The 26,834-nt window shown below is 38.1% G+C and overlaps 1 protein-coding gene across 2 annotated transcripts in view; it reads left to right on the top strand.

Annotated features, from left to right (window-relative positions):
* LOC149845657 (uncharacterized) overlaps positions 1–26,834 on the top strand; it is an 86,906-nt gene that overhangs the window by 44,950 nt on the left and 15,122 nt on the right. For both annotated transcript variants that reach the window (XM_089995893.1, XM_089995894.1), the window contains one exon: positions 25,757–25,957. In XM_089995893.1, coding sequence (XP_089852019.1) covers positions 25,757–25,957 — 201 coding nt within the window. The remainder of the gene's footprint in view (positions 1–25,756; positions 25,958–26,834) is intronic.

Raw genomic sequence — 26,834 nt, 5'->3', positions numbered from 1 at the left:
ATAAACATGTCCCATCAATGTAGGCACAGGAAACCTTTTCATGTGTTAAGGTCCACACACATGAACATAGCCCGAATCTAAAACTTGAATTTTTAGGGTTGCACACATTCATATCGTATATGCACTTCCCAAAGCAAACTTTGCAATAACATGTTAACGGACATCAAACATCTTCACATGTTACAAACTATCAAGCATGCTAACATGAGCCATTAAATATTCAAACTCAACTTTATGTATATAATAGCGGATAAAGCTATCAACATAAATTTGTTAACTTTGAATTAACTTATGTATGTAGCCTGTGCCAAAAACCCAGAGTTAACCATCCAAGTACCCGCATCGGGTATTCAATCAATATTGCCCATCAGGCAAGATTTTCCAAGTGACTGCCTCGCAGAAAGGCACATATCTATATGTCACTAAGTGCACTGTCATTCATTTGAACTCAATGTGACAATCTTAAGCATATACAAGCTTCTGTACACATTCATCAATGGCGGATTTCATATGAAGTAAAGTGTTCTCGAAACAGGCACCCTTTTGCTAACATAGTTTAAATTATGTATGCCATATTTTCCTGACTTTACTAAAATGCACAGACAATCAAAATAACATGGCTAGGTACCCTATGTCGAAAAGAACTACATGAATCTTCAATGCAGCTTGGCTACCACACAGCACGCTCTGTTTCACAAAATAACAGGCATTCAAACATTTTAAGAAATATGCATTCTAATAAACATTTGAATATCCAGAAATATGTCTTTAAACTTCAGAAAAAGTGCAGCTTAATATACATTTGAATGTTAGCCCAATATGTATTTAGCATTAGAATTATGCAGCTAGAATGCATTCTCATTCAAGGAATCTTCGTGTATAGAGGTGTGCTAATCCACAGTATTCATCACGCTATAATCTGGAAATAAAATTTCAGGAAAATATACAATACATAGTTCTGATATGCAATTTCATTTACACTTACTGGAAAATTTTCTGTTTTCCATGTACAAGCTCCATACCGAGTCACAATTCTGTGTTATTAAACCAAATTTGGTTGTCATATACTTACAGAAAAGTCTCCATATCTGTGAGTATATAGCAACAATTGATTTTATTTAATACCCCAAAAATTCAAACATTATCAATGGACTTAAAACTATAAACAGAAGTTAATGTACAATATGTAATTACTTGAACATCTTTATGCTTAACACTGACAATCAATGTATTCTGAAACATAGAGCAGAATTCCATTAACTGTCATTGAACTCGTTCTTCATTAGGTTGTGTACAACCCATACATCTGAGAGTCAATGTTGTGATGCAACAATGGAAAAAAAATCCAAAATGGGTACTAATGCCATTTCCTCAGAACAAGAGAATGTAAGTATTACATGTTATCGACATAAACAAGTATATCTGAATGTGCTAATATACTGAAATTTACACTCATTACACTGTGTATTCTTATAACAAAGAATGACTGGCATCTCAGATATATTAAACAAGTATATATTAAACAATTTTTGTTTTAACATGTGTATTCTTATAACAAGCAGAACTTAAAACATTCAGACATTACAAGAAGACACTTGTAACTATACATTACAAATTTCTTACTTATTTTTAATTTTCTAAAAACCAAAAACGATTTTACTTGATAACCCAACAAGAGGCCATCATCATGGCAGTCGATCGATGTATATATATGCATCTATCATTAGCTACACTGTTTCACATTAGGCTTTATGGATTTTTAGGAAAAACATAAAATCAGGAATGGACTAACAGTTGATATTTGCACCCGAGTTACGATACATAAAAAAAAATCAGTTCTAGGAGCCGAGTAGCATGGTGACAGATTTGCAGTAATGACTTACCTGATTCTAGGTTTGGGGTTTTACCCCAAACGAGATCCCCAAACAGGGATTAACATACATCGTACCTCACTGTCGGAAATCTGATATTCCCAATCAGAAATTTGGGATTTCCGACACCTGAAACCTCAGGGTTCCTGATGGCCTTCAGTTCCTCTTCTTGCATAAAAACAAGAAACCCCCAAATCGCACATCTTGGGTCTAACAGAAATTTCTTCTCCTTTTTCTTGACCGACCCACAACACACGCAAGATACAATCAACACCAAACAAGAAAAGTGCAGAAATCCTACCTTTTTCGGCGATTGGAGGAGGTGGTTGCCGCGGTTGGGAGGTCGCCGGCATCGATTGCTCCACTGTGAGGGAGCCGGTGTCGATGGACGTCCGGCGTTGTCAGCACCATTGCACGCCGAGGAGAGGTCGAAGAGTGTACCAGAGAGAACCGGCGTGGAGGCTTTGTCGCACGCAGGGAGGGCAAAGCCGAGAGGGAAGCGAGAGAGGAGACAAAGAAAAAGAGAGCGGAGGTGAGGAGGAAGAAGGGCGAGACCCCCATTTGAAGAGGTTGATCCCCGAAGAGGCAGGAGCACACTGCCCTCCCGACGGCGCACTCCAGCCCCCTTCCCCCTTTGCGATATCCCTTAGCAGGGGTTAGGGTTCACCCTAACCCCTCTCATCTTATCGGGGCTTCGCATGCCCCTTAACATAAACATTTTTTTCCCTCTAACGTGTTACTTACTCGGTACGCAGGGCGCGACTCAGGTCCGGATCCGGGTCCAAACCCCGTGACCCGCTATGCCGGATCCACCATTGTGTGGATCCGGGTTAGCTCTCCCCTAGATCCACGATGAATGTGGATCCGTAACGGATTCTGGATCTATAGGTTGGATCCATTTGGGTCCAACCACGGATCCAACCCCAAGTAATTCATTTTTATACTAATATTATTCTCTTAAAAATAATTTTATTTATTTATTTATTAAATATTGTTATTATATATATAATTTTTTAACACTCATATATAGATATATTCCCTTTTTGGATCCGGGTAACGGATCCCGATCCAATATGAATAAAACTACCCATCGTATTTTTTACGGGTATTACACTTGGAACATGAGGCCATGTTTAATTTATCATCAGGATCTCAGAAGGAAGAAGTGCATCATGAGGTCATGGTTGCAGCCCAAAATTTCAATCCCTACAGAGGAAGTGGGTGTGGCCGCAGGCATAATTTTGGTGGACGTGGAGCAGGTATTCTCTCCACATCGAATTCTTTTTCCAATCAAACAACCGTAGTATGTTAGATGTGTGGGAAGAAGGGCCATACCTATTCCAACTGTTATTGGCATTACATTCCTACCTATCGCCCACCTACAGTACCGATTCCTCCTCATTTTCGGGCACTTGCATTTGCTGCTCCACCTCTAATGGTCCCCATGCTCCAACAAATTTTATTGAGGTTCTTACTCTTACTGGCTCATATCCTCTGTCTAATGCTGGTTCACATGACTTAATGGCTCTTACTGATGGGTTTGGGCAGCTTAATTTCCAACAACATTATAATCTTGTTGGAAATTCGTAGGTTAGTATTTAGGCTCTTTTAGGATCCACTCCTAACACCCCCTCACACGGCTGGTTTATGAACTTAGGGGCAGCTCACCATGTCACAGGTGATTCAGGCAAACTCTCTCATACTGAACCTTATCGTGGTAATGGAAGTGTGATTACGGGAGATGAAAAATACCACCATATTACTCACATAGGCACAACCATTATTTTCACAACTAAAGGATCTCTTTTTTTGCCCAACACTTTGCTTGTTCCTAACATTTATAAAAATCTTATTTTCGTTTCCTAACTTTGTCGTGATACTAATTCATGTGTCTTTTTTTCTCCGTCCTCTGTTTCTGTGAAGGGAATTCACACGAATCAGACACTCGCTGAGAGAAGAAGATGCAGAACTCTATATGTTCTAAATGAAGCTCTAAAGCCCCTATTCTCTCATTCGTTGTTTTCGTCGTCGTCAAGTCCAAAAGTTCATTCATATGTTGATGTTTGACATCGTAGATTAGGTCATTGCAATTCGAGTTTTCTTAATCTTATATTTAATAAAGGATTAGTTCATGTCAAAAGAAAAAAATCTTCTTCTTGCTTCAATTGTCTTATTTGTAAGAGTCATGAACTTTCTTTTTCAAGATCTAATAAAAGAGCTTCTTTTCCTTTTGAACTTGTTCATTCAGATGTTTGAGGACCTTCTCCAGTTATGTCTCTATCAAAATCGAAATATTATATTATTTTTGTGGATCACTTTACTCGTTTCACTTGGATATATTTCTTGAAATCCAAGGATAAGGTGTTTTCTGTAGATTCAAAGTTCATGTTGAAACTCAATTCTCTAAAAAAAATTTAGCCTTAGTGATAGTGGTGGTGAATACATGTCCAATCAATTCACTCAATTTTTACTCGATAATGAAACTCAGCAAAATGGTGTGGCTGAACGCAAACACCGTCATATTGTTGAAACAACATTAACTATGATGTATGGTGTTAATCTCAAGGCTGGTTTTGTGGACGGAAGCCTTTCATACAACCGTGTATTTGATAAATAGAATGCCTTTGTCCAATATTGACAGTGATTCATCGTATTCTTTGCTGCATGGTTTATATCTTAATTACTCTTGGCTGCGTGCATATGGGTGTCAATGTTCTGTTAACATTGATGATTCGTTGTGTCATAAGTTATCTCCTCAAGCAACTATGTTCAATTTATTGGCTATGACGAGGAGTATATGGGGTATCAATGTTTTGATCTTGCTGTAAATAAAATTGTTATCTCAAGCCATGTTTTTCATGAGAATGTATGTGGAGCAATATCATCCTCTGTCGGCAATTCCACCAATACAGAAGCCCAGTTTTCAGTTCTTCAAGCAGGTGTACATCTGAAAAAATCGGGATTCATTAGATGTGAGTAATCAGCCAGCAAGTTTACATAATCAACCCAATGATGATGCTGTTCATAATACTTCCCAGCTGCCCATCATGTGTGATACCAGCATGCCTACAATTCAGCCAAATCAGGCTGTTGGTAGTCCATCGATTTCAGCATCTGTTCCCTCCTTGAATGATAATGCTATCAAGCCACTAGTTGTCTCCACTTGCACATCCACTCGTGTCTATCACCCGCCTGATAAATGGGTCGGTTATGAAGCCTTTTCATTGGATTTTCAGGTGTATGCCACATCTCTCGATGCTATACAAGAGCCTCGTTCTTACCTTGAAGCTAGCAGACATTCTTGATGGACATATGCTATGAATGAAGAGCAGAGTTGTGAAAAGCGTTGAGGCGTAGCGAGGCGCTCCACCAAAATCTGAGGCGAGGCGTAAGCCTCAATTTTTTTTTTTGAAAACTTAAAAATAACTATAAAAAATATCTAAAATTATAAATAAATAAAAAATGCTTTATTGATGAAGCAACAACCAACAAGAAATAAAAATTCTCAAATAAATACTAAAAAATATGAGATTAACATGTAAAAGTAACATTAATGCAACAACTTGATCTAATTAAGTATCTAAGAAACCAAAATTCAATCACAGCATGCGATCTTCTTATTTATGTTGTCTTTCATACATTAAAAACCAAAATTCTCTTCAATTAAATTATTCTCTTGCCGCATTTGCAGGAAAAAAAATAGAGCTAAAAAAACATCCAGAGAATAGCCATATGTAGTAGAGAAAGCATGGCCCCCTTCTGTGTTCAATCCAATTTCAGCAAGTAATAAAGTTAACTGACGCAAAACTGAAGCATAAGTGTTATCAAAATCCAGATAAAATCTCTCTCTCTCTGGGTCTCGGCTTTTCGCCATTCTTTTACAGAGGAAGAACCGAAAAATCATTTCCTTCTCCCCAAAACCCTTCTTCAGATTTCAAGGTACGTCAGTTTGTCTAGATGATGAGTTGTGGAGCCTGATTCAAAGTTTTTGCTCTTGCAGTAGGGGGGTCCGGGGGCTCCCACCGGCGTGGGTCCCGCTACGTGGTTAGCGGGCGGGGGTCCAAGGGGGCCGCCCCTGGCGGGGGCCCATAGGAGGGCAACACCCCTCGGAAGAAAAAATTTTTTTTGGGCTTATGTTTGCGACCCGGTTTCTTATGATCAACCCATCTCCATCCTCTTGATTAATTGGGGGTGCCACAATGACCTGCGGTGGATTCTAAATCTGGGGCCGCTCGCTCGGGTTTTTGTTGTCGACAACCATCGACCGATCCATTTGCATAATCTCAGCAGCATGAACAACCACCAACGACAAAAATTAGCGAAAACCTATCAAAATCGTATGCATCAACACAACATAATGTTGTAACATATGAAGGGGCAAGACTTGAAAATACTCTCTCAGAAACAAGACACCAGAATACAATAATTTTTTGAGGAAAAGAATACAGTACAGAACCATGGTAGCATCTGCATATGCTTGTGTTCTACTAATTTGAAGCACCACCTACCCATGCAACCAGGATAAATATACTATCAATACTGAGGAACCAAGCTATCCATCACACGGGTGATATTGTTCCTCTCATGCCTGTGCGGGTGACATGTGACACAATACACAGTTGAAGCTTTCATATGCATAATGTATATGCATATAAGGCTTCATTAACATCAAAACCTATTATTTTTTTCCCTTGAGTCATGCATGTAAGGGAAATGAAGAGCTGAACAAGTTCATGAGATTTTTTTTTTGAAGAACAAATTCCATTGCTTCAGCAGTATAAATCACAAAGAACGTATGAATGGGTGTGATGAGATATCAGGACCCCTTTAAACATAAAACAACAAATACAGAATTAAAAACAGTGAAACCAACAGCCATGTAGGGTCGTGATTTGTGAGGTCAGATTTGCCTAGTCGATCCACACAAAAATGGCCCTGTTACCTCCAATCCATTCAGTCGAGCATCGAGGCCATTCTCTGTTTGTAACTTCCCACCTTAATAGATCCTGTAATGCAGTAGGGTTTGTGTATCCTCTAAAAATCCGCCCCACACTCGCCAGATAAATTTTCATCTCTTACCTTTCCAGTTCATGTGTGCTGAAACCAATACAACTCTTGGGAAGTTGATGTTACCCCAGTTGATTTGAAAGTCCCCCCAAACCTCATTGAGCAGATTTCTTATAAAAACACATTGACAAGGTGAGGCGGTTACGCCTCAAGGCGTATGAGGCGTGCGCCTCACGACTTTTGCGCCTTATGCCTGCGCCTCAAGGCACAAAGCCCCTCACCTTGAGGTGAGGCTCGCTTTTTGCGCCTTGAGGCATGTTTTGAAAAACACTGATGAAGAGATAGCAACTCTTCATGAATGTAATACATGGAAGATAATCTCTCGACCAGCATACAAGAATGTTGTTGGATGTCGCTGGGTGTACAAGGTCAAACAAAAATCCGATGACAACATTGAACGTTTTAAAGCTAGGTTAGTAGCCAAAGGTTATACTCAGGAACATGGGCTCGATTTTTATGAAACATTTAGCCTAGTAGTTTGAATGGGGACGATTCGTGTAATAACCGCAATTTTTATGCATTTATTTAGAAATATTATATACAAATTTCGTAATATTGTGATTTGGGCCTGGGATCCAAGTTTCGGATCCAGGATCCATTAAGCGTTCTCTACATATATATTTATATCGTACAAACTTATAGGTATATGTAAATGCAATAACTTTAAATTAATTTAATGTTTTGAGTGATAATTATTTTAAATATTATGTAGATGGGCTTGGGATCCACCTTTCGCATCCATGACCCACAATGGAACTATATATATAGATGTATAAGTGTATACATATATAGATATACATGTATATACTATAAAACTGCTCGGGGAGGATCCACAGATGGATCCGACTTGCAGATCCACTCTGCAAAAGATGTCCCGAAAACAGACCTTCATAACGTGACCCGGATCCACTCTTATAACCAGACTCGGATCCAATTCTCGATTGGATCCCGAGTCGCGGGGTTCGGACCCGGACCCGGCTATAACCATAAAACAAGATTTTAAAAGAATCGTGCCTTGCAAGAAGCTGTAACCACCAGAGTGTTACCCCCCTCCATTTCCGGAAGGGGGAGGGGGGTCGCCTCTCGATAAAAGGGGGGGGGGGAGAGAGGGGTCTCGCCCTTCTTCATCCCGCTAACTCGCTGCCGCTCGTCTCTCATCTCTTTTCCTCTCCACCTCCGCTCTCTCCTTCCCTCTGTTTCTCGCTCTCTCTCACTGTCTCTATGTTCCCCTCCCTGTCTCGATTTCTCGCTGCGGCAACCACCCTCACTGGAGCCGGCGACCCTCCACCCGCGACAACAACTTCTGAGCGCCGGAACAGGTAGGATCGATAACTTTTCTTATGGTTTATTGACTGAGTCCGGGTGTGTTTGGGTCGGTCATGGGGGGGGGGGGCTTCGAATGATGAAGGCCACGACTAACCCTAAACTGAGAACCCCAATTTCTTGGATTGGGGGGGGGGGGGGGGTTGGGTTTTTAATTAAGGAAAGGATTTGAGGATTTTTGGAAACCCCAAATCGTTCGATTTGGGGATCTTGACTGTCAAGAATGGGGGATTCTTGACTGTCAAGTTTTTTTTTTTTTTTGGGGGGGGGGTCAGATTTTCTGATAAGGGCATATGCCCTGACTTCACCACAGCCACGATGTTCCTGTTTTAATTTCATACATCTTGGACTCGGTATGCAGTGGGAGTATAACCAGAGCATGCTTAATGCAGTCTCTGAATGTGTTTTTCTGTTTTGATTCTATCAAGTTGCCTATTTTGTGCATCATGCTGGTCACCCTCTTTAAAATCTATTAGTATGAGAGTATATTGTTGATGTGGGAGGGGGGTTGGGTTTTTAATTAAGGAAAGGATTTGAGGATTTTTGGAAACCCCAAATCGTTCGATTTGGGGATCTTGACTGTCAAGAATGGGGGATTCTTGACTGTCAAGTTTTTTTTTTTTTGGGGGGGGGGTCAGATTTTCTGATAAGGGCATATGCCCTGACTTCACCACAGCCACGATGTTCCTGTTTTAATTTCATACATCTTGGACTCGGTATGCAGTGGGAGTATAACCAGAGCATGCTTAATGCAGTCTCTGAATGTGTTTTTCTGTTTTGATTCTATCAAGTTGCCTATTTTGTGCATCATGCTGGTCACCCTCTTTAAAATCTATTAGTATGAGAGTATATTGTTGATGTGGGAGGGGGGTTGGGTTTTTAATTAAGGAAAGGATTTGAGGATTTTTGGAAACCCCAAATCGTTCGATTTGGGGATCTTGACTGTCAAGAATGGGGGATTCTTGACTGTCAAGTTTTTTTTTTTTGGGGGGGGGTCAGATTTTCTGATAAGGGCATATGCCCTGACTTCACCACAGCCACGATGTTCCTGTTTTAATTTCATACATCTTGGACTCGGTATGCAGTGGGAGTATAACCAGAGCATGCTTAATGCAGTCTCTGAATGTGTTTTTCTGTTTTGATTCTATCAAGTTGCCTATTTTGTGCATCATGCTGGTCACCCTCTTTAAAATCTATTAGTATGAGAGTATATTGTTGATGTGCATGGGAGTTCTGCTGTAGTTGGGTGGTATCAGTAGGCCTATTATATGAGTTCGAACATTGGTGGCTTGTATTCGGCATAGAGAATAATATTTATTGTGCATTGATTTTTGCATGAGTAGGGCGAAATCTTGGGGTGTTCAATATGATTAGTGCACTTTACTTTGGTTATTGATAGTACTTGATATGTCGACAGGCAGAATCAGATAATTTGGATGGTTACTGTGTGTTGTGCTCATTTTTTTTCATGTTGTAATTGGGATGAAGGGATGAATGGAATAGGAATGGATTGATGCTGTGCATGTGTGTGTGTGTATTTTTTTAGCTTATTATAAGTTGTTTACATGTAATCGTTTGACATGTACTGATAACAAACTCAAGCTTGATCTCTGTGACTCCGTTAACAAAATTTATCATTCTTGAAAGTAGGCCGAAGTGGCAAACACAGCCACTGGTTTCAAAGAGGCCAACCGACACACTTATGAGCTCCATTGATGCTATAATTTGTCAAACATTTGATGGTCAAGATATATTCAGGCTATATTGATGTGTCAACTTTATAACGCAATCAGATACTGATGCACAAAAACATTATGGCCGCAACAAACCTATAAAAAAATTGAGTTCCTGAAACTCTTGGGCATTTCAGCATAAAATATTAAAAGAAACCAAAATTTAGGATTTGACTGAGATAATATATAAGATTTGTACAATTTCACAACCCAACAAAGAGGAAAGATTGACTTGTAAGCTTACTTTAAATTATGTTAGCTTAGCCGAAGTGTAAGTGAGATACTTTTATTTCTTTTAGTCATGGTGTATCTGATCATGTTTTATTATTGACTATGTATTTTTAGCATGAGTCTGGGAAATACAACATGCTTATTTTAGGTTATGTTTGCTGAATAGTGCCTGTTATTTTCTGTGAAACAGAGCATGCTTAATGTAGGCTGTGTGTTAGCCGAACTGCATTGGAAATTCATGTATTTCTTTTAGGCATAGGGTACCTAATCATGTTATTATTATTGTCTGTGTATTTTAGCAAAGTCTGTGAAATATGGCATACATACTTAATATTATGTTAGCAAAATGGTGCCTGTTATGAGGATATTCTACTCCATATGAAATTCACATTAATCTGAGTCTCACTGCATAGTTAGCTGCCTATTCTGTATTCATAGGAAGCTACACATCAAGTTGATACTTAATGCCTTTTTGATGCCTATTATGAGGTCGTTCGGGTTACTATTCAGCTGCATATGAAATTGATGCCTATACATTGTTTTACTTTTTCCAATTTTCTGCTTTATGGCAAATTTGCATGTTGAATTGTGATAACTGACCATATACACCATTGATGAACGTATACAGAAGCCTGTATATGCTTAAGGTTGTTATATTGAGTTCAAATATACTATGACGCTCTTAATGACACATTGGGTGTGTGCCTTACGGTCACTTGGGAAAACCTGGCCTTGTGGGCAATATGAATTGATTACCCGATGCGGGTACTTGGGCCATTAGCTTGTGTGCTGTGGCAGTAAAATCAATGAAAAACTTAATCTTAAATGTTGTGTGCTCGACTGGTTTAAAGGTACCGGGGCATCGGTGCTTGACAGTTTAAAGGTACCGAAGCATTCTGGGTAATAATCATAATACTGATGAGAAACTTAAATTTAATTTTTGTGGCCTGACTGGTTTAAAAGTACCGGGGCTTGTGTGCTTGACTAGTTTAAAGGTACCGGAGCACTTTGAGTGGGTTTGTGCAATCAATATGAAACATATGGGATATGTATATACCTTGGTAAAATGAATAAGGATGAGAATCTACTACTATGGTAGTAGGAGGAAGTTTGAAAAAAATGCCCTTGTACTTCAGAAAATTAATTAAATGAAAAGATCAAACCACTCAGTTCTTGGGCTTACCTTGGAGAGGGTAGGTAGGACAAAACTCCGGAGACGTGTTTTGGTTTCGAGCAAAAATAGCTCGTTGGTCCCCCGTCCTCGGAGTTAGGGGACCCGGACTACCTATGTGTCCTAGGTGGTAGTTCCACGTTCTTCTGCAGAAGTTAAGGATGCATCCTGTTTTGGTTTGGCCCTTGGAAGGTTCTCTCGGCTACTGGTCGCTCATTTGGGATTTCAGTCTCAGTTAGAATGTTCGGGTTAATAAAACAACTTTGAATAATATACCTCCGAACGTTCTCTTCTGTGATGGTTGCCTTGACCCGTGTGTACCCACGGGATAAGAAAAGATAAACACTAATTAGAACAGATTAAGTATCACATTGAGTAGACTTAGTATATTGCTAGTCTTGTCTTTGTCTTGCAAAATGTATATTCCTTAAATTTCAGTATGTTTTAAAAATTGTCACTGTGAGATAATTTAATTCATATTGTGACTGTTACATGAAAGTTGTGCATGTTGCTATTGCATAATCTGCTTTACTTGCTTATGTGTATGTCTGTTATTGTTGTTGCATAGTCTGCTTTACTTGCTTCTGTATATGATGAAAATCACACGACACCCACATCACATATTAGACTCATGGTATACCTGCAAGAAAATTTACAGTTTTCCTACTTAGACAGTTATAGTCTAATTCCTATAAATTTATTACTTTTCAGGTGATGAATAGAGTATATCAGCGGCTACGGGCTGAGGCTTCGATCGAGGTTTTGGATTTACTGTTCCCGGGATCGTTTGGGTTCATTGTAATTTACTTGCTCCTGTCATTTAAAACTCTGATGTTATTATTCATTGATATTGAAATGAAATAAATGAGTTGGTTGCTCTCCACTGTAATGTTCCGGAATGTTAACCCTATAGTATTTCTTGCTTTCGTTGTTATAAAAAAAAATCCCCTTAAAAATGTGGGTTAAATTTTGGGGCGTTACAATTCGTATTATTTTATCTCTAGCGATATCAAATGAATGGGATCCATTTCAGTTAGATGTGAAAAATGCTTTTCTTCATGGTGATTTATTCGAAGAAGTATATATGAAACATGCACTTGGCTATCCTGAGGGTGATACTCAGTCTATTGTGCTCAAATTGAAGAAGGCTATATATGGGCTGAAACAAGCATCATGTGCATGGTTTGACACTTTTATTAATGTGGTCCGGTCTCTTGGTTTTGAGCGTAGCCACTACCACTATTATTTGCTTGTTCACTGTCACAAATCTGATATTACTATTATCTTGGTCTATGTGGATGACATTATTATTGTTTGCAACAATGGTGATAAGATTAAGCAAATGAAATCCGTTCTCCATGGGCGGTTTCACATGAAGGATTTGTGCCCTCTTCGATTCTTCTTAGGTGTGCAGTTGGATCAACAAATCGACTCATTCTTTCACAACACAAGTATGCTAGAGACATACTCTACCGTAGTGGCATGCTAGAGTGTAAGCCCGTCCATACCCCTATGGCAATTCAGGCCCAATTGGGTAATACTTTTACAGATGATGTTGATTTGCCTGAGCCTGAGAAATATCACAGTATCGTTGGAGCCTTACAATAATTAACTTTTATACGCCCAGACTTGGCTTTTTCAGTGAATCAAGTATCCCAGTTTATGCATAAACCACTGGTGAGACATATGGAAGCAGTGTCCTCAGGTACATTAAAGGTATGCTTTCAGATGGCCTTATTTATGTCATACCTACTTTCTTGAGTTCTCAAGTCTCCGTTAAAATTATTGCTTACTTCGATGCTGACTGAGCTCATGATCCCTCTACACGACACTCTGTGACTGGTTATGGAGTTTTTCTGAGAACTCATTTAATGTCTTGGGCTAGTCGAAAGCAGAAAACGGTAGCCCGTTCGAGCATAGAGGTGGAATATCGTGCTATGGCAGCAGTTATTGCAGAGGTTGCGTGGATTAAGCATATTCTTTTTAGTCTCTACCAACACATCTCTAGCTCACTACTATATTGTGATAATCGAAGTGCAATGGCCATTTCTACCAATCCAATTCAACATGTTCATATGAAACATGTAGAAATCGATCAACACTTTGTCAGAGAAAATGTGGAAGCAAAAGAAATTCAACCGGTATTCATTCGAGGAGAAGATCAGGTTGCCAACCTTTTTACCAAAGCTCTTACTGTGTAGCGACATTGGTACTTGAAATCCAAACTGTCCATAGTTCATCACCATGTTTAGTTTGAGGGGGCATGTTAAGAATACTCACTGTTTGTATATGGATCTGGATCCAGATCTATAATGTTACATGTCACATACATATAAATATAAGAAAAGACGTCAGATCTATTGAGACGTCTTCCTTTCTAATCCATAGGTTTGCTCTCTTTTGCTTTCTTTGTTTTCTTCTTTTCTTGTCTGTTTATTGTGCAGGAACAGTTCTTCGGAGGATTTTCACATGTATATATGTATGTATACATGTATGTTTATTTATGTATTTATATATATGTATATAATATAGATAAAACTAGATTTGGTTAGGGTTAACTGAATATACTTTTGGACAAAAATGAACCTCAGTGTGGTTGACTTCACTTGACACAAAGGAAGTCATGTCCAAGTGTCGCACCCGCATGGGTGTGGGTGCGACGCGGGTGCTGTGCCCTGTTAGAATAGTTTGTGTTACATATATTGTAATGACTTAGAAGCGAATCGGAAATCGTTTCGGAAGCGAGTAGAAAAGCGAACTGGAAGTGACCTAAGAATCAAACCGGAAGCGAACCAACATTCGAAGGAGAAACGAAGATGGAAACAACCTAGGATTCAAGTGGGAAGCAAAAATGTAATTATATATTCTTTTAATTTACCAAAACATAAGATTTATGTGATCATTGACAAAATAAAACATGAGTAGCTAAAAACTTAATCATATATGCAATGTGCAACTGTTTAGCAAATGCAGCTGTTGCAAGCATTTAATAAATACATCAAGAAAAATTCGTAATTCATATTCCTGTTGCAACAATTTAATAAATGCATCCTGTTGCAACCATTTAACACATGCATCCTATGGCAACCATTTAACAAATGCATCCTGTTGCAACCATTTAAACATGCATTCTATTGCAACCATTTAACACATGCATTCAACCATTTAACACACAATACATCAAAAAAATCTATAATTCATATTCATGTTGCAACTATTTAATAAATGTATCATGTTACGAGCATTTAATAAATAATACATCAAGAAAAATTATGTTACTAGCCCTTTCCTACTTCGTGTCCGACCAACTAGATCCGCCTCAGCCATGACCCGCCTAGTTGGAGTTCTGCCCGGTTGGGACTGGGGTGTCAATGGGTCAGGTTTGGTTTCGGACCCAGGTGGAACCAGACTTAGACCAAATTTTCGGGTATGATATCAGGTCCAGACCCGAGTCTCATCAGGTCCATTATAAGAAAAATCATACCTAGACCCAATAAGAACTACATGAACCAAACCCGGACCATACTCGTTAAAACCGTATTTTTATCATTTTTACATTGAAAAATTGCGGGTCTTAATCGAAACTCGGGTCGGGTTTGGGTCTAGTATAGAATTTTACAAACTATACTCGAGTCCATGTATTAATCGGACCTTCGGGTCCGAACCCGGGTCTTAATCGGGACTACGCAGATAGAGTTTCCCTTTCTCCCAAGACTCTCAGAGAAACCCGCCCAGCTTGGAGTTCTACTCAGTCTGGGACTCTGGTGGGACGCCCCCCTAGAGTCCTCTCTAGGGTGGGAACCAAGGTTGTAAGTATCGTATCGTTACCTGTATTGGTTGGGCCCAAAGTAACATCGTATCGTATTGTAAACTTTTAATAAAAAAATTCTAAAAAAATCCAAAAAAAAGCAAAAATTCTAAAAAAATCATATCACATTAAACAATGATGAATTGCACAAAATACAACTATATAATCACATATGAAGCATTTATGTTTCTATGAGCCGCATAAGACATCATCAAACATCAACTAATATACAATTATAGATAATATTGCATTCATATCTCACAAGAACAATGCAAAATATTAAATATCTTGCAATTAAGAACATGCCACATGACTCATACTTTCATACTACATAAACAAAAGTATTATAGCAATAGTTGCACTCGATTTTCAACCGGTTTCCACTCATTACTTGAGTGCCCCATTGCCATGCCGGATCGTCTTATGCCATCTTTGTTGGAGGAGTGTGAATCTTGATTTCTACCTTGATATAAATCTTTAATCTACCTTAACCCATTTTCTTGAGTAGCTTTGTAATTGTACTCATAATAAAGATTTTTTACCTTAACCTATTTTCTTGAGTGGAAAAATGGTAAAAATGCATTTTTTTACCTTAACCCGCTTCTTTGGGTAAAAACACTGTGGAAATGCACTTCTAATGACTTCTAGACAAATGGAGAAGTCAACTCTCAAAAGTTATTTCAAACCTAAAATAAAAAAATAACTTTCAGCATTTTTAAAGTGCGCTGAAGGTGTATCGTATGATACACTCGATACCGCTACAATACACACTCGTATCACGATAGGAGTGTGTATTGTATCACAAAACCCAAAAGTAACGATGCGTATCATACCGTATCGTACAATACAGTACGATACATACAACACTAGTGGAAACTGTGTGTTTTTATCCTTTTCCCGTCTTGTAAATCTATAAATAGATATACCTTGCTTAAGTTAATTTTTAATGAAGTTTATTCAGAGATTTCTCTAAAGCTTGGTTCTTGGTTCTTAGTTTTTTGTTCTTGTTCTTGTTCTTTGAGGGAACATATTTCTCCCTCGCCTCTCTTCTACACCCGTCATTGACTCAAAGAGAATGCCTTTTGTCTCTCCCTTGCCGTCGAATCCCCATCCACCTCACGCTTTCTTGTATAGCCAATCAGGAGAGACAACTCTTTCTCTCTCCCAACGCTGCACACTCCCTCCTTTTCTTTACCTATTTATGCTTAAGACTCGCCCTCTTGTTGTCTTCTCGATGCCCTTTTGTAGAATTCGTTCCTTCCTAGGGTTGAGTTCTAACAGTGACATCAAAGCATCGTTCCCAGGAGGCACCAACCATTGCTTTGGGATGACGCTGTTAAAATGTACCTATTATATATATATATATTCTGTTTATTACATCAATACCCGATAGGGGTATTTTTGTAATTTCACAGTTGTTTTAGAAAACAACTATTTTTTTCCTCTTTGATCAAATGTAATTTTTATTATTTATTTTTTTATTTTTCTTTTTATTATTTTTGAGGACCAAAAGGGGCTCCAACATAGAAGTCGTTGGAGCCCCCAACGGTCACAAATGTGACCGTTGGGGGCTCCCAACGACTCTATGGGAGCCCCCTTTTGGCTCTCCTTTTGAGGCCCTTTGGCCCTCCTTTTTCCTCCTCCTTCTCTTGTATAAATAGGGGTGATCCCCTTGTGTATTTTCATCTTGGAGAGCTCCTCTCTCTTTTCAATAAGAGGCTTTGTATATTGTTGCCTTCTTAAAGGCTTGTGCTTGTATTGTCCCTTCGTGGACTTGTGATATTTTCTCTTTTATTCATTGTTGTATGTGCTTGTATGCACTCTTTATATTTCCGCAATATCTCATTACATGGTATCAGAGCCACTCGATTCTTGAAGGAAAGGTGTGGTTCGTGTATCTCTTATTTTGGTGGACATCTTCTCACTTCTTGGCAACATCATGGAGACAAAGATTGATCTTTCTTTCAAACTCAATGGAAAGAACTATATGATGTGGGCATCGGCAATGGAGAATAATCTCAAAGGGAAGAAGCTTTGGGGTTATGTCATGGGGACCGTTCCGGAACCGAAGCTTATGCTCACAAAAATGGAAGAAGATCAAGAAAAAGCTCTTGAGGGAGATGCTCGTCTCAAGGCCATTGAAAATCATCAAAAGGAAGTAGAAGATTGGGAAAGCAATCACGCAAAAATCCTTGCGTGGTTTATGAACAATGTGGAGCTTAAGGTATGTGCTAATATAGCTAAATTTCGTCGAGCTAATGAGGCTTGGTCCTTTATGAGGGGTATGTATACCCAAAAGGATCTTGCAAGAGCATACTTCTTGTAAGAAAAAGTTAGAACCACCAAGCAAGGTGATTCTAGCATTCAAGACTACTATAGTGCCCTTAACCCACTATGGGATGAATTGGCTCTTTTAGAGCCAAAGTGGGTTTCTATGGAAGATGTTGATTTAAGACAAAAACAAATGGAACAAGAGCGATTGTTTCAATTTCTTTTTGGGCTACGCCCCGAATTTGAGCAAGTGAGATCCTCACTTCTCCATAGATCTATCTTTCCTCCTATTGAGGATGCTATTGCCGAAATCACTCAAGAGGAGACAAGGCTTGGCATGAGTAAGCATGTTGATGAAGTCCTTGCCGTATCCAAACCGGGTAACAATGTTAGAACCTATAAGCCTCATTTTGGGAAACAAGGGAACTACAATGGAGGAAGAAAAATGATTGTTTGTCATTATTGCAATGAGCCGGGTCACATTAGACCCGTTTGTCCAAAGCTTATGGGAGCCTTCAAGCCTAAAGTAGCCTCTCTTGAAGAAACCACCTCCAAAGAAGATGAAGGCAAAAACAATGACATTAAAGAAACTCTTGGACAAATATCTATGGCTCTCCAACAAATGCTTAAAGTTTCTTCCTCCACATCGGGTGCGGCCATTGCTTCGACATCATCACCCGGTACGTATTCTTGGATCCTTGATTCCGGAGCTTCTTTTCATATGACCCCTCATGAGAATGCACTTAGTGATGTTTGCATCAATTCAAAGGACTCTTGTGTCTCAACGGCCGATGGAACTTTTTTGAAAATTTCAAGTATTGGCTCTTTTAAAGATTCTCAAAATTTTTGTGTTCCAAAAGTAAGAGTTGTTCCCAAATTAAATTTAAACCTTTTTTCGGTTTCTCAAATTGCCGACCATGGATGTGAAATATCTTTCTCATCTAATGGTTGCTTTGTGCAGGATCTCCGGTCCGGGAAGCGGATTGGGCAAGGCCATAGAAAGGGAGACCTCTATTATATGGACCATCTTGATCTCCCTACAAACTTTTTTTGTTCTTATGTCCAAGAAAAAAATATGGAAACTTGGCATAAAAGACTTGGTCATCCAAGTTATTCCAAAATGTATCTCTTTCTTTTTGGAAACAAATTTTGTAAGGAAAAAGAAATTAATTGCAAAGATTGCATTTTTGGAAAAATGAAGTCTATTCCTTTTCCAACTAGATCTTTTTTCTCATCAAGGCCTTTTGAATTGGTGCATTCGGATGTTTGGGGTCCTTCTCCGGTTATGTCTAAAGGGGGTTACTCATATTATGTTACGTTTGTTGATGACTTTACTCGGTATGTTTGGATTTATTTCCTTAGTCATAAGTCGGAAGTATTTACTTTCTTTAAAGATTTTCATAAAAAGGTTCAAAATCAATTTCAAAGTAACATATCTATTTTAAGATCCGATTCCGGTGGTGAATACTTATCTCACGAATTCCAAAATTATTTAAGCCAAAATGGCATTTGTCATCAAAAGTCATGTCCTAGGACTCCTCAACAAAATGGCCTAGCGGAAAGGAAACATAGGCACATTATAGAAACCGCTAGAACATTGCTTGTGTCTAGAAATATTCCAAAAAAATTTTGGGCGGAAGCCGTTCTTACCTCAACCTATCTAATCAATAGAATGCCCTCCTCTAAGTTAAAAAATGCTTCTCCCTATGAGAAACTCTTTAAGTTTTCACCCGATTTTAATCGACTTCGTATTTTTGGGTGCAAATGTTTTGTCCTACTACATAAAAGGGATAAGTTATCTCCCAAAGCAATTGAATGTGTATTTTTTGGATATGGTGAAAATAAAAAAGGGTATAGATGTTATGATTTTAAGAATGATAAACTATATGTTTCAAAAGATGTAACATTTCTCGAAGACGAAAACGGTTTTGATAAAATAGAAGAGACAAATGAAATTGATTATGTATTCTTATATGATCTTATTGATGACATACAAGAAGATTCTCTTGAAAACATAAATGACACTCACGAGGTATCCCCTCTTGACATAACACTCTCAAATGATAATAATTCAAATACAAATGTTCATGATAGCAATGCCAATATAAATGTTTACTCAAGAAGAAATCAAGAAAAACCTATTAGTGCCCTCGAAAAATACTCTCAAATTTCCGAATCCATTGAGGAACCACAAGTTAGGCATTCTTCTAGAATATCAATACCCCCAAATAGGTTTGTCTCCTATGACTCTTTAACTCCCAACTATCGGGCATGTTTGATAACTCTACACTCTTATTTTGAACCAACCCACTATAATCAAGCTAAATCTAATCATTGGGTTGAAGCAATGCAAGTTGAACTAAATGCTTTAAAAAAGGCCAATACTTGGGAAGTAGTTGATCTACCCTCACACAAAAAACCTATTGGTTGTCGTTGGGTCTTCAAAGTTAAAACTAAAAGCGATGGCTCGTTGGAACGATATAAAGCAAGATTGGTTGCTAAGGGATACTCCCAAGAATATGGTATTGATTACGAAGAAACATTCGCCCCCGTAGCTCGTATGACAAGTGTCAGAACCTTAATAGCTGTCGCATCAACCAAAAAATGGCCTATTTATCAACTTGACGTAAAAAATGCTTTTTTAAATGGAAGTTTAAGTGAAGAAGTTTATATGGATCCACCACCCGGAATAAATATTAAGCAAGGTCAAACACTTCGGCTTTTAAAGGCATTATATGGTCTTAAACAAGCTCCTAAGGCTTGGTATGATCGTTTTAGTGATATCATGATAAAATTAGGATTTCATTCTTGTTATACTGACACTGCTCTTTTTGTTAAAAATGCAGGTTCTAGTATCGTAATTTTGTTGCTTTATGTTGATGATATGATTATCACTGGAAATGATCAAAGTAGTATTATTAATGTTAAAAATATGTTAAAAGATAATTTTGATATGTCTGATTTAGGTTTTCTCAGATATTTTCTTGGAATTGAGGTTGCATATTCTCCTAGAGGATATATTTTGTCACAGATGAAGCTTGCTGCAGATATATGTTCTAAGTCTGGGATTTCTGATGATAAGAAGGTAGAGACTCCCGAGGTTATTAATGCCAAGTTACGGTTAGAAGATGGGGTTCTTCTGGAAGATCCTACACCGTACCGACAACTCATTGGGTCTCTTACATATTTAACCATCACCAGACCAGATATCACTCATGTGGTTCACTCAGTCAGTCAATTTCAGCATGCTCTTACAACCGTGCATATGAGTGCGGTTCTCCGAATCATTCGCTACATTCGGAATACCATCAATAAAGGGCTATTTCTATCCTCCTCTTCCCCTTTGAATCTTCTTGCTTATACTGATGCAGATTGGGGAGGTAATCCCAATGATCGAGTCTCAACTACTGGTTTTTGTGTCTTTTTAGGGGACTCATTGATTGCCTGGCGATGCAAGAAGCAGCAGAAAGTTTCACTCTCATCCACTGAAGCTGAGTACCGGGCAATGGCAACCACAACAATGGAACTTGTATGGCTTCGCAGTTTGCTTAAAGATATGGGAGTTGATATTACTGAAGCCTCCAAGCTGTGTTGCGACAATAAGAGTGCCATCTATATCGCAAGCAATCATACTTTTCATGAACGTACGAAGCATATCGAAATGGATTGCCACTATGTTCGTGACGAATTTTTACGAGGAACTATTGCTCTGCCATATGTCACTTCAGAATATCAGTTGGCAGACTTCTTCACCAAAGCTCTTCCAGCTCCTCGGTTCATGTTTCTTCTCGGCAAACTTTCCGTCCTTCCCCCGTAAAGTTTGAGGGGGGGTGTTAAAATGTACCTATTATATATATATATATATTCTGTTTATTACATCAATACCCGATAGGGGTATTTTTGTAATTTCACAGTTGTTTTAGAAAACAACTATTTTTTTCCTCTTTGATCAAATGTAATTTTTATTATTTATTTTATTATTTTTCTTTTTATTATTTTTGAGGACCAAAAGGGGCTCCAACATAGAAGTCGTTGGAGCCCCCAACGGTCACAAATGTGACCGTTGGGGGCTCCCAACGACTCTATGGGAGCCCCCTTTTGGCTCTCCTTTTGAGGCCCTTTGGCCCTCCTTTTTCCTCCTCCTTCTCTTGTATAAATAGGGGTGATCCCCTTGTGTATTTTCATCTTGGAGAGCTCCTCTCTCTTTTCAATAAGAGGCTTTGTATATTGTTGCCTTCTTAAAGGCTTGTGCTTGTATTGTCCCTTCGTGGACTTGTGATATTTTCTCTTTTATTCATTGTTGTATGTGCTTGTATGCACTCTTTATATTTCCGCAATATCTCATTACAGACGCAACCCAAGCCCTGCACAACTCTACACGACAGATCAGCCGCCACCAACTGTGATATGCATCAACCGCGCTGATCTGCACCCCATGATCTCTACTCTGATCGTTCCAAGGAAATCACACCGGTATTAGTTTCTTTGATTCTCGTGCATCCAAATTATTTTTTGAATCGTTAGAATCTGACCACTGTTGACCCCGATCTGACTTTCGAAAGCTAGGCCAAATTTCTGCCTGTTCTTAGGAAGGATCGATACTGGCCTGCATCCTAGTTTGATTTTTCAAAATTCATTCCAGGCCTTTGACAGTCCCAAAAATCCAAAAAAATCACCTTAGTTAGCCCTACCTGTTATAAACCTCCTCATGTCCAATTTCCTAACCAAATTCAAACCCTTCCCTAATCCATATTATCCAACCCAAATGTGCGTCGTACCTTCAACTTATCTTGACCAAATCAAGTTTTGTCAAAATGGACCTTTAATTTGTCTCAACTAGCTGCTCCAGATTCGTTTGACCTGATCCACTTTGGAGGCCTCTCACGTGACTTTGGTTGGATAAAAAAGAATGTTCTTGGCTTCAATACACATGTTGGGGTAGATCCTGCTTGGTTCATTCAGTTTATAAAGCAACCTCGAAATTTGGTTCCATATTGTGGATCCATAGCCCACAAGGTGGAATGAGATTGTTGTGGATTCATAACCCACAAGGTGGAGCAAGATTGAAAAAAGAGGAGGACCAGCTAATAGCTTAGTGCCCGAAGTTCTCGCCTTAAGGGCAAGGCGAGTTTGAGAGGGGTGGTTTGTTACGGTCTGTTTCTTGCTCTGGATCCGACCAACCAGATCCGCACCCGCCCAACTGGGACTGCGCGGAAGGAGTTTTCCTTTCTCTCAGGACTCCCAGAAAAACCTGCCCAGCTTGGAGTCTTACCAAGTCTAGGACTTTGGTGGGATGCCCCCTAGAGTCCTCTCTAGGGTGGGAACTATGTGTATTTTTACTTTTTTGCCCTCTTGTAAATTTATAAATAGATGTATCTAGCTTAAGTTAATTTTTAATGAAGTTTATTAATAGATTTCTATAAGCTTCGTTCTTGGTTCTTGTTCTCTGAGGGAACATATTTCTTCCTTGCCTCTCTTTCACGCCCATCATCGACTGAGAAGGAACGTCTTTTCTCCCTCTCTTGTCGTCGACTCCCTATCCACCTCACGCTTCCCTGTGTAGCCGACCAGGAGAGACAATTCTCTCTCTTCCTCAATGTTGCATGCCCCTCCATTTTCTTTACTTATTTGTGTTTAAGATGCGCCGTGTTGTTGCCCTCTCGAGGCCCTTTTATAGAATCCGTTTCTCTACAGGGTCGGGTTCTAACAAATTCATAATTCACATCCCTATTGCAACCATTTAACAAATGCATGCAAGCATTTAATAAATAATACATCAAGAAAACTAATAAAATTGATTAAGAAGTGTGCCTTTTTCAAGAAACGAATCAAATGACTTGTTATTTGAGGTTGTGATCTTTGAAAGATAGAAAAATCAATAAACTAAAAGATTACATGGAGATATAGTTCAATTTTTAAGTGAACAAAACAAATTATGCATTTAAGCACTAAAAACACAATTTAATTTCAAGCATTTCAATGGTATAAAATTTAACCATTAAAATTAACGTAATTCACTACTTCACTTCAGCATGTAAACTTCAAAACAAAAGTACTTATCACCAAAATCAAACCAACAAAATATTACAAGTTCATGACATAAAAGTCATTGCCAAACGGCCAAAGCAACATAAGAGTTTCCAAGTTGGACTACTCCAATTACATAATCAAAAGAAATAATCAAGAATTCAAGATTCAAGAGTTCTTCATTTCCTACTACCCTTAGATCTATTGAATTGATTTGAATCCTCTTCAACCTCATAGTCTTGATTGTTGTGCACTATCACCCAAGTCTCTCCAACGATGTCCTCCTATGTCACATAGGTGCGGGTGCAGGTATGAGTGCGGATGTTGTAGGTGCGGGGAGGATATATATATATATATATAAAAATTTTTTTTAACAGTTTTAAGTTAACACTATGTGCATTCATATATTTATATATAATATAGATAAAAATGGACTTGATTAGGGTTAACTGAATCTACTTTTGGATAGAAATAGACATGTGTGGTTGACTTCACTTAACACAAAGGAAGTTGTGTCCAAGTGTCGCACCCACCTGGGTGTGGGTGCGAGGCGGGTGTTGTGCCCTGTTAAAAGAGTCTGTGTGACATAAATGTCCTCTAATCTCAACGTATTTTTTTCAACAAGAAGTTCTGGATTGATATCCCTTTTTCTACTCGGTTATTTGTAATGATTGTTGCACCTTTTTATAACAAGAATACAAAATATGAATGCTAATAAATAATCCATGATACATAAATATTTTATAAGATATCAAAACAAAAGTATAAAATACTTTAATTATACTTGTCAATCAATCAAAGATTCGAATGGATATACACCAAGGTATCAACACGATGTTCATTGAGCCTATTTCTTTTAACATTATGAATGTAGCTATAGGTGCTCACAGAAGATATACTGATAGGTTGAGATAAAATCTTCATGGATAATGCTTTCAACTTGAGTGTATCACCACCATAAAAATGCCAACAATTAAGGACTGTCATTGTAGGATTCAATGTATCAATTTTTGTTGCATTTCGGCTAAATCTTCCGCTTAATGCAAAAGCTACAAGTTGTGACCTGTAAAGTGAAGAGAGTTCTTCATTTTTACCAGATATGACATCAAGCACGAGCATTGCACCATCTAAAATATCATTATTTTTTTTGTACAGAAAAGAAAAAAATTGTTTAGCTATAACAAGAAAATGCAAATGAAATAATAAAATAATTAAATCATTAAAGTTTAAACTTTATCAAATAGATAAAATAAATTTTTTATCAGGAGAAACTCGTTTGACCCTTTCTAATGTTGAGATCTTGAGATACTCTGACTCATAATATTTCAGAGCACGTTCATTCTATCCAATCTACTATGAATCTTTTCACATAAATTTAGTTGTCCTTTTAGATTGTCTTTGTTCTCTCCCAACATATTGTCCATGCCTTCATAAACTTCACCAATTATAGAGCTTTCTTGATCACAAAATTTGATCATCTTATAAATAAGTTTTGTGATCAATAATGCTAAACGAAAAAATATCAATATTCTTCGTCAAAAACAAATTTTTTTTGTCGTAATAGCCCTCATTTTCATAGTTTTATCAGTGAGCCTCAAGCTCTCCCTTACATCAAGCAAGCGCTTCCGAGTAGTATAATGTTAAACGAACATTGTCTTTGTAATATTTATTAGCTCCAATTTTTTCTTTATTTTAAAGATTGTTAATGCTTTCGAATGATTTGTGATATACTTCACACTTTCTTTAGTATGCAAATATGTTCCTCCCAACCAATGAAACTCAAAATCTGTTCTAAAATGCATTTCAAATTTTGAGGTCTCAGCTGCAATTCAACAATATATGGTAGTGTCTGCCAAGGCTGTGGCTGAGTTCCTGATTAACACCCTTAGTGACATATTGGACCAGTGAATTTAACTTGGAGCAACTCAAGTTCTGAGGGGATCCCTAATCTTCATTTTACCTTCCTTTTAAGCTTATTATATCTTAGAAAACAGCTATGTGAGTGGCAAATGTGCTATAAATAATGAATTAGTTATTTTCATGTTAAATGACTCCAATAGAGGATGAATCATCAAATTCACTAAATGTTTTATTTGTGTTTCCGTCCTTATGTACTTTGGATCATTATTAACATCTTATGGATGGAGTTTTGTTGATCATTCCTCTTGATACGTCTTGTCATTTTTTTGTTTTTTTTGTATTTTTGCACCCTTACTTTTCATGTTTAATTAATGCAAGCTAAAACGAATTGCAGGTGCAGCTGAAGCCGTTGATGGATCAATTGGGGAGGGTGAAAGAATTGCAAGCTCCTTATTTTGGTAGTCTCCAAGAATGGGAAGCTCGTGCAATTGTAGCCAGCCGTGCTGTCAATGGTGATTCAACTGCTATTGACTCTAAGTCTTCTCAACCACATACGCATGGTGGAACACCAATGCCATTTGTTGGCGAGACAAGTGTATCTTACCTGACCTATTTCTTGTTTTGCCTTTTTTTCTTTTTTTAACATGTGCTGTCTGGTTCCTCTTCTTTTTTATATTTGGTTTGGTAAATTTCAAATGCTGGAAGCGCTTTATTAGGCAAATTTCTAGTTGTCTCCTAGTTTCCTACTTCAGAATGGAAATATACCAGGGCCCTCAGATTCTACTTTCAGATCCTCCATGTTTATCTGCTTGAGCAAGTCTGTAGTATATTTTTATTACACAAAATATTAAACGTTCTCTTAAATTTAATCCCCAGTGAATGTTTCATATACCTTAGGCCCATCTATTAAACTTCTGATCTCACAGTGTTCTTACTTCAGCTTTTTGAAGTAAAAATGTCAATTCTAATGCTTTCACACACTTGAGGAGTGTTAGAAATATTTGTCCTTTTGTCCACTGTCTTTGTTTTTTTCTGTTGTATACTTGGCCTTGCCTTTTCTGATTGGATATTCTCCTTGTTTTGATTTGCATGTTTTTTCTTTTATGTCTTATTTACCTGGATATTTTTTAACGCATGCTTGGCCATAGTAACTGGATGCTCCTGCATATCTTGGGAAGCTCGTTTTGTTGAAAGTTGCCTTAGAAGCTGGAGATTTGGGTTCTTCTGAATTTTTTTTTAGTCATTGGAAGCATGCTTCCAAGGATGTAGTGCTTCTCTACACAGGCAGTACACCCATTAAAAGCAACTCATTTACAAAGAGAACCGCAGATGATATTTTTATTAGATTGAGTGATACATATAAAATAACAATCTAAGTGTTCTTATTTTTCTAAAATGGAAATGATGTTTTCTTCTTTATTAAACTTAAAGATTTTTCAATAATTCATTTAAAAGAATGAATCAGCCAAGAG

Source organism: Nuphar pumila, chromosome 2 (assembly GCF_984573655.1).
Source record: "Nuphar pumila chromosome 2, dmNupPumi1.hap1.1, whole genome shotgun sequence".
NCBI classification, from domain to species: domain Eukaryota; kingdom Viridiplantae; phylum Streptophyta; class Magnoliopsida; order Nymphaeales; family Nymphaeaceae; genus Nuphar; species Nuphar pumila.
Note: the sequence above shows the minus strand (reverse complement) of the source record. Positions and strands in the feature narration are given on the sequence as shown.